The following is a 9,364-nucleotide window of genomic DNA, read 5'->3' as shown; positions in this document are numbered from 1 at the left end:
TTAACCAAGGATGACAAACAGAGGGGCACAAGTTAATAGTCAATATTTTTCATGCACAATACACCAAAGTTGCTGGAATGAAATATCCATCACTCATACTTATTAAACTCATTTACCAAGAAAAATAATAACGTTTCCTCTTGAATTATTCAAGAAGCAGACATTTACAGAGATTTATAGCACACAAGGTACTCCGTGTGGCACGTTTTAACATGAACGGTCGCTGACAATCACTTCTGTACAAAATGAAACCTTATGGTTTCCTGTTAACAGGTTTAGTATACAATATAGTACAAACACCCAGCAAAACTAGCAGAAACAACTTACTAGTCATCAGTTGGCTTCTTAAGTTGTGTGATTTTTTTTTTTTAATTTTACAACGTGAAATGGAAGATATCGTTTCTGAGGTAATAATTAACACAATCTTCTCTTTTTGGTTATTTATTGGAAAAAAAAGGAGACTTAAGTACCATGTAACACACCAGGGGAGGGAGGTATGAGGAATTTATCAAACGCACATTTTCTTTTGGTCATCTTTTAATCTCATTGCACTTCCAATGGAGATTGATATCATTAGAGCACCATCAGTTGGAATTAGGTCATCAAGTACAATTTCTTTGTCATAACAAAACAGTGTTAAAAATAAAATATTAACGTCCACTTCCCAGATTAAAGCTATGTGGGTTTCAGTTCTCTTCCTTTTCCCTGCAACCTGCTGCACATTCTAACACTCCTAGTTTATGGTCCTTTTACGTTTTCTGGTGGTGGTGCCCTTAAAGCTTGTGTGCAGGCGGAGGACTCACAGTAACCGGGAAGACCTGGACGGCCAGGAGAACCAGGAATTCCAGGCTGGCCACTCTTTCCAGCCGGACCTCTCAGACCATCACGGCCATCCCTGCCAAAGCTGTGCTTACCAGGCTCCCCTGTAACACAGGAAAACAACGATGAAATTAATACCAATGCCCTGTACAAACAGATAAATGTTGCCCTTTTATCCTATTTATGTTTAGAATCCCATTCTGATTTGTTTCCTTCTTAAATGCTCCTTCATTATTTCCTCTGATGGGGAAATCAAGAACGAGGGGCCATAATCTTAAAATTAGAACTAGGCCATTCAGAAGTAAAATCAGGGAGACCATTTTTCACACAAAGGATTGTGGAAATCTCGAATCCTTCCCCCCCACTCCCCCAAAAGGCTGTGGATGCTGGGGGACAACTGGAGCTTCCAAGACTGAGATCGGTAGAGTTTGGTTGGGCAAGGGTATCAAGGGATATGGAGCTAATGGAGTTGTGGTAGTGATCAGGCATGGTCTAATTGAATAGCGGAGCGGGTTTGAGAGACTAAACGGCCTACTCCTGTTCCTATGTTCACCCATCTTCTTGCAAAGGTTCATGATGGGTACAGTCCTGCAAAGCCAGCAGCCATCCAGTAGTTCCCTAAGGTGACTGGTCGCACGTGGTCAGAGTTACTCATCTAGACCAGGGCTTCCTCACCACAATCCCAATAGGCAACAATTGACCCCAATTCCAGCAACATCCCAGAACTGGATGAAGATCAAAAGACACATGAAATATCAGAAATGATAGGGCCTTCAGATATGATACAGATAATCTGTGTACACAGATTCAATCAGTAAAAGGGGAGAAGGAATACATATAAAAATCCATATAAAGACCCTCTAGTAACATGCCTCTCCTTTTGAAGAAGTCACACCCATAATATTGATATCTGTTCTTTCCACAGGCACTCATGGACTTATAGGCTGCTCCTATCATTTTTTGATTTTGTTTCAGACATCTGGCATCTACAATATTTTACTTGTTACTTTAATGGTATTTTTGAGTTGGCTTTCAAATGTGGGGGTGGGGTGGGGTAGGTGGGTGGTGGTGGTGGGAATGAGCGATAAGACAAGATGAGTGGGATTTGGAAAGAGAATTCCAGAGCACTGTTCCAGGATCGCTGAAGACTCTGCCATCAATGATGAAGTGGCTGGGTGAATATGCATAGTAGCCAAAAGTCAGACGACCAAATGTGATCTAAAAGATGCTGGCAAAATCTGACCAACAGTTCGAAAAAGCTGATAAACCTGAATATAGACCTATGATATGTAAATTACACATAGTGCAGCAGGATATATGCCTGCCATAGCATCATACAGTGCTACAGCACAGAAGGAGTCCATTTGGCCCATTGCGGCTGTTCTAGCTGTTTGAAAGAGCTATCCACATTTAGTCCCACTCCCCTGCACCTTTCTCACAGCCCTGCAAATGTTTCCTATACATCCAACTCCCTTTTGAAAGTTATTATTGATTCTGCATACACCATCCTTTCAAGAAATGCAATCCAGATCATAGAAACTCACTACGTAAAAAATGGTTCCTCATGTTGCCTCTGATTATTTTGCCAAAGATCTTAAATCTGGGTCCTCTGGTTAGCAACTCTCCTGCCAGTGGAAACACTGTCTCTTTATTTGTCCTTTCACAACTTATCATAATTTTGAACGTCTCTATTAACCTTCCCTGCTCTAAGGAGAACAATCCCAGCTTTCACATAACTGAAGTCTCTCATCTGTGCTGGCATTCTGGTAAATCTCTGCTGCATCCTCTCTAAGGCTTTGACATCTTTCCTAAACTGTGCTGCCCAAAATTAAGCTCAGTACTCTAGCTGTTGCCGAACTGATAATTTGGAACTGCTTAGCCACTATTAATAAAGTACAGGATCCCATATGCTTTTTATTTAAACAGCCTTCTCAATTTGTCCTGCCACTTTCAATGATTTATCTACAGCCACCCTCAGGTGTCTCCCTTCCTGCACTCCCTTTAAAATTGTACCATTTAGCATATATTCCGCATTCTTCCTCCCAAAGTTAAATTTCATCTACTATGTATCTGCCCATTTCACCAGTATGTCTATGTCTTCCTGAATTCTGATTCTATTCTCCTCACTGGTTACTACATTTCCGAGTTTTGTGTCATCTGCAAATTTTGAAATGATAGCCTGTTTACCCAAGTTCAGGCTGTTAATATATATCAAAGAGATTATTGGTCCCAGTACCCTGGGGAACAGTACTCTATATTTCCCTCCAGTTTGAAAAACAACTATTCACCCCCACTTTCTGCTTTCTGTCCCTTATCCAATTTTGTACCAACGCTGTCACAGTCCCTTTAATCTCATGGGCTTCAATTTTGTTAACAAATCTATTATTGGTGATAATCCATTACTAATTGAAAGGAGAAACTGAGCTATTGCTCAGTTCCCATGCTACTGTACTTCATACATGAACCAGCACCTTTAGAAGCGAGGGAAGAAAAGGAAAATAACAGCTGATCCTAGTCAAATCAGATTGTGCTATAATCTCACCAATCTTATCCGCCATTGCACCATGTTCAGTAAACTACATTATACAATTTATTCTGTTGTTACATCTGTCAAAACGTTACACAGGCAGCTACCAGCTCCTTTTAATAAACACAAGAAAGATTTATGAATATAATACGCACACCCAACAAATACCACCTTTCAGATCAGCAACAAAAATCTATCTCAGACAACTCCTTTATACTAAGGTTACAACAGTTGACCTTTTGATACCACCTCACAAGGTGAATCCGGTAACAAGAGAATTACCTAGTCGAGGCATTTTAGAAAAAGATTCCGCAGAATTATTCAACATTCTTACTTGCGCATAAAGAATATGAAGGATAAATTCTTAGATTATCTTATGCCACAACACAAGAGTACAATAGTCAAGGATAAAAGCTGTCTTCAAAACCTTATAACCAAAGAGAAACCAGCAAGATGAAGCCACCTGAGATTAACATTGTTTGCTCATACCTGGTAGGCCTTGTTGTCCTGGTAACCCCCTGGGTCCTCTTCCTAGGAGCCCTCGAGCACCCCTCTCACCTTGTTCACCTGTATAGAAATTCATGGTAGATAAGAATATGGAGCTAGTGAGGAAACCGCTATTACAGAAATAATGTATGAGCTTAAAAAAATGATCTGAAATCTTAGCATAACTATACTTTGTTACTGCAGTTCTATTGCTACATGGTGCACTAATAACATGTAGCGATGATGATCTCCATTCGCTTTCTTTAAATTGGGAAAACTACCACGTTTGCAAAAAGTATGATGTATGGCAAGATTAATCAATCAATGACATCAAGATTCGGTTTTCAAAATCTGTAGATTGCGTTATGAAGGGAAGTCAAGCGATAAAGAATTAGACAGGTTTCAGGTCAAAGAAAGTGGGAAAAAAAGGTTTGACAACCACCTCAAGACAACAGACATTGGAGCAGCCTTGGAGACAGCAATATACACCAGATGATTCAAGGTCTAGCTCTTTCTGAGTCAAAAACCTTGTATTTTAATGGAAATGCAATAGTCATAAGTCTACCTTAAAGAAATATGTTTGCTTGATCTTACCTTTTTGTCCTTTGTAACCGATTATACCAGATGGACCTTTGAGGCCAGTAAGACCACGAGGTCCTGGTTGTCCAGGGAAGCCATTTCCTCCAGCTTGGCCTGGGGGACCAGGTGGTCCAGGACGCCCTGGCAATCCCATGATACCAGATTCCGGTCGCCTCAGACTGGCAGCTAAATGAGCCAAGTGTTCTATAAAAGAATACAAATGTTTAAGTCTCTCAAAGTCAACAAAGTACACAATACCAACAACAATAATGAAACGTATGTTGTATTTTTGGAGTGCATTGCTTGATAGTATAGTGTAACACTATTGTAATTACATAGAATACATCAAAACAGGCCATTCAGCTCAACTGATACATGTCAGTGTTCATTCTCCACACAAGCTTCATCCCAGCCTCTTCAGCTAACCCCATCAAATATATCCTTCTGTTCCTTTCTCCCTCAGCTAACATCACCTTAAATGAAATGCTATTCACTCCAACTACTCCTTCTGGTGTCGCTTTCCACTTTCTGTTGGAATGAATGCATATAATTTCCTTTATTGTGAACTTTCAAAATCCCAAAGCATTTGGATCATTGTTCTCAATATAGTGAACCTTTTCTGATAATGAAACATTCATGATAGCAAAGTAAGTTAATTATGAAAATGTTTTGCTGAGCTGTGATTTATTGAATTTGTTGCTTATCTGATATCAGCAATCTAATTACATAAGATAAAGCCATCAGATATTAGGTTAGCCTGTGAAGTGTATTTTCATTTAAAGTGGTATAAAATAAATGTTATGAACTTGGACAGTGGAAGCTCAATTTTAAAATTTGTGGATGCCACCAAATTGTGTGTTGGGGGGGGGCGCGGGGTTTGGTGGTGTCATTAATATCGAGGAGGACTGGAACAAATTACAGAAAGTTATCAATAAGGTCGAAGAATAAATGTAAATAAGTGTAAATTGGCAAATGAACTTCAATATAGGTAAGTGTGAGGTGGGACATATTGGCAGGAAGAATAAGGAGGCCACAAACCCCTTGGAAAATAAATGTCTAAATGGCATAAAGGAACAGAGGGATCTCGGGGTACAAATAGACAGATCACTAAAAGTAGAGATGCAGGACATAAAAAGCAGTAGGAGTCATTTCTAGAGGGATAGAATTGAAAAGCAGAGACATTATGTTAAACTTGAAGAGAACTTTGATTAGACCACACTTGGTATATTGTGAACAGCTCTAGTGTCCATATTATAGAAAGGATATAGAGACACTGGAGAAGATGCAAAAAAGATTTACTAGAAGGATACCAAAACTGAGAGGTTCTACCTATCAGGAGAGATTGAACAGGCTGGGGTTCTTTTCTCTAAAGAAAGAAAACACTGAGGGGTGACCTGATCGAGGTCTTTAAGATTATATTTTGGTTTGTCAGGGTAAGGGCCAGGAATATGAGAAAATTACTAATAAATTTAAAAGGGAATTCAGGAGAAACTTATTTACCCAGAGAGTGGAACTAAGTACCACGGAGTGTGGTTGAGATAAAAAGTATTGAGGCATTTAAAGGAAAGCTCGAGGGAGAAAGGAATAGAGGGAAGTGCTGAATATGCTGGTAGAGTATGATGAAAAGGGGTGGGAGGAGGCACAAGTGGAGCATAAACAGCAACATGGATCAGTTGGGCCAAATGGCCTGAAATTCTGTGCTGTAAATGTCTTATAATACCTTGTAACCAACACCACCAGAATAGATTATCTAGTCATTTATCACATTTATGTGACATTCCTGTGTGCAAGTTGACTGCTGTGATTCCCTACAACAGTGACTACATTCAAGGGTACTTCATTTGCTGTGAAACAATTTATACTGAGAATTACTGGACAAGGGGAGTAAAAGCAGAGTTGAGATAGAAGAAATCTGTTCAGTGGGGCAGGAACATGTTGAAACAATGGGTCTACCAGGGTAGTCTTGTTTGTGGATTTTGGCAAGGAGGTAGAAGCAGGCTGAATGGAATTGGGAAACTGTGAGGTTGGAGGCCTTGGAGTGGAGATGTCCAAAGGAGATGAGGTCAGTGACAGTTCTGGATTCTGGACAAGGGGAGTAAAAATAGAGTCACGATAGGAAGAAATCAGTTCAGTGGGGCAGGATCAGGCTGAAACAGGCTTTGTACTGAGGATATGAAAGTTTTTATATAAATGCAAGCTATTTCTTTCTTGTAATTGTATTGGGATGTCTACAGCCAAGTCAAAAGTTTCCCATAGCCTAATGCATGCTCTAGAAAACCTGGAAAGCAAATCCCATCCCTAACAGCATGCTTTCTATAATGCTTCTTTATCGAGACTGCGATTGCAAATCTACACCTTTAATTATCTTGCCTCAACTGTTTTGCTTCCCTATTTTTGCATTGGGCAGTCTGTTAATCAATTAGCTACTCAAACAGAAGATTGTGGTTGATGTCCATCACTGTAAAGTCTATTGAGATCAGGGAGGCAGCATCAATATTATAGTAATGTTGATGGTAAGCTCAGCAATTTACATTTCCAAAGTCTTGAAATTACACGTGCTTTTTTGTTGTAGATACATGTGCGTATATATGATATATATATATGCAACTTAAAAACATTCTAGTGACATGTACTAGCACGAAGTGCTTCTAGATTCTTTTGTCCATAGAATTAACAATTTCAGCAAGTGAACAGAATTGGATGCCACACCATCTTTCAGAACTAACCACATCAACTTTGATCGTGAGCATTTTAAATTCTTATATTTTAACAACTAGATAGCTTGTGCTTTCTATTCCACAGTGAGAAGATGTGCGATATTACAGCAGCCTTATGTGATGACTATTCGGGTCTCAATTAGTTTTGTACTGGACAACATTCAATCGCATTAAGAAGCAACATGAAACATAGAAACATTTCCACATGAGCACATGATATTTAATAAGCTGGCAAAATACCTCAAAAGTTATGTCTCAGTAAACTAGTGACATGTTGGGGTGTCACCTGCACTTTTCAAATGTAGGGTTTTAATTTTAATCCTAAAGTTTCAATTGCACCAGTGACCAGTCAAAGGTACTTCATTGGCTGTCGAGCACTTTGCGACATCCTAGCACAGTGAAAGGTGCTATAGAAATGCAAGTTCTTTCTTTCTTATCTCAAAGCAATGGGGTGAAAGTTTCTTTCTGTGGGGCATGAGTCAGATAAAATTAAAAGGACCATTATCAAACCAATTCCCACCAGAAATAGATCTATTTGACAAAGCAGCCTCTATTTCAGCAAAACATGACACTAAGTTGCCCACCTGGCTGAGAAAGATTATAAAGATAAGAAATGCTGGAAATACTCAGCAGGTCTGGCAGCATCTGTGGAGAGAAGAAGGGTCATCGACCTGAAATGTTAACTCTGCTTTCTCTCCACAGATGCTGCCAGACCTGCTGAGTATTTCCAGCATTTCTTGTTTTTATATCAGATTTCCAACATCCGCAGTATTTAGCTTTTAAGATTATAAAGATGGCTGTTGTGGGGTCTGGATAAAATATAGTACAAGTGCTCATCTGATTAAGTTGGGAGAGCATCTCCATCCTTTGCTACATACAGCAAAAAAGCATACATGTATTCTTTATGCACCAGTTTACATTATTGCTGTAAATAAATTTTGTTGTGATCTCTAATGTACTGTCATTCAATAATAGCTCTCAAAAGGAAATTGAATAAATACTTGAAAAGGAAACATGCAGGCACATGGGGATAAAGCAAAGAGTGGGACGAACTGGATAGCTCTTTGAAAGAGCTGGCACCGTCACGATGGGCCGAATGGTCTTCTGAGATGTAGGAATCTATGATTCCATGAATAATAAACAGCAAAAATCTCCCCCTCATCAGGGCACATCACAGGAATCCTGACTCTATATCTGGCTACTCTGCAAACATTTGATCCGAATATTAGTTGTTGAAATTGTAATAACTTTCCATTCCTCAGCATCTACATCCCTAACCTTGATGAGCTTGATAATATATAACTGTAAATCCTGCCCTCACTGATGAAGATTCAGCCCTGGTCTCACTTGGTCAGTACATATGTTTGTGGGGAATTGGAACAAGTGGCTGTAATCCAAAAAGTCTTACTAAACAGCTTGTTAAAACCTTTCTAAAACACTATACGGCATCGTAATTACTTCAAACATTCATGATTACACTGCAAGATATCAGGATAAATTGAGGACGCGCACAGCAAATGAAGTATGTTACCAACCTTCTAATTTACATTATCTAATAATCACAATAGGACACACTGTTATTCCAATTCTTTAATATGCAGTTACAGAACTAAATTTCATTTTGCAACTAATTTTAATTGAAACCTCTAGGCAAAGTTGGGACAAAACGCAGCCAACAAGTTAGCTGATATCATAGGAGCTGGGGTGTTACAACTGGTCTCAGGGAGAGGAGGCAAGTCAGATAGGGTTTTATCTAATCACCATTGTGGATGGCAGGGAAGAACCTGCGATGCATTCTGAGGTCCAATAGATGCTTGATATATACTGATGAGCCCTACACAAGAATGGTCATGTAGGTGATGTGGACAGGTCGCAGATGTTTTATTTTATTTTTATTTATTTTATTTAGAGATACAGCACTGAAACAGGCCCTTAGGCCCACCGAGTCTGTGCCGACCATCAACCACCCATTTATACTAACCCTACAGTAATCCCATACTCCCTACCCCCTACCTACACTAGGAGCAATTTACAATAGCCAATTTACCTATCACCTGCAAGTCTTTGGCAGTTGGAGGAAACCGGAGTACCCGGCGAAAACCCACGCGGTCTCAGGGAGAACTTGCAAACTCCGCACAGGCAGTACCCAGAATTGAACCCGGGTCCCTGGAGCTGTGAGGCTGCGGTGCTAACCACTGCGCCCCAGTGTAGAGCATAGCTACTCGACCCGAACCCG

The 9,364-nt window shown here is 39.8% G+C and overlaps 1 protein-coding gene across 1 annotated transcript in view; it reads right to left on the bottom strand.

Annotated features, from left to right (window-relative positions):
• Positions 1 to 206: 206 nt before the first annotated feature.
• The window catches only part of LOC137366606 (collagen alpha-1(IX) chain-like), a 230,725-nt gene continuing 221,567 nt past the window's right edge, over positions 207 to 9,364 (bottom strand). Inside the window, exons 34-36 of the mRNA XM_068028325.1 lie at positions 4,427 to 4,615; positions 3,836 to 3,913; positions 207 to 923 (exon numbers count right to left, since the gene is read on the bottom strand). Of these exons, the coding sequence (XP_067884426.1) occupies positions 739 to 923; positions 3,836 to 3,913; positions 4,427 to 4,615 (452 nt within the window). The 3' untranslated portion in view covers positions 207 to 738. The remainder of the gene's footprint in view (positions 924 to 3,835; positions 3,914 to 4,426; positions 4,616 to 9,364) is intronic.

Source organism: Heterodontus francisci, chromosome 3 (assembly GCF_036365525.1).
Source record: "Heterodontus francisci isolate sHetFra1 chromosome 3, sHetFra1.hap1, whole genome shotgun sequence".
In the NCBI taxonomy this organism is placed as follows: domain Eukaryota; kingdom Metazoa; phylum Chordata; class Chondrichthyes; order Heterodontiformes; family Heterodontidae; genus Heterodontus; species Heterodontus francisci.
This window is presented reverse-complemented; position numbering and strand designations above follow the sequence as displayed.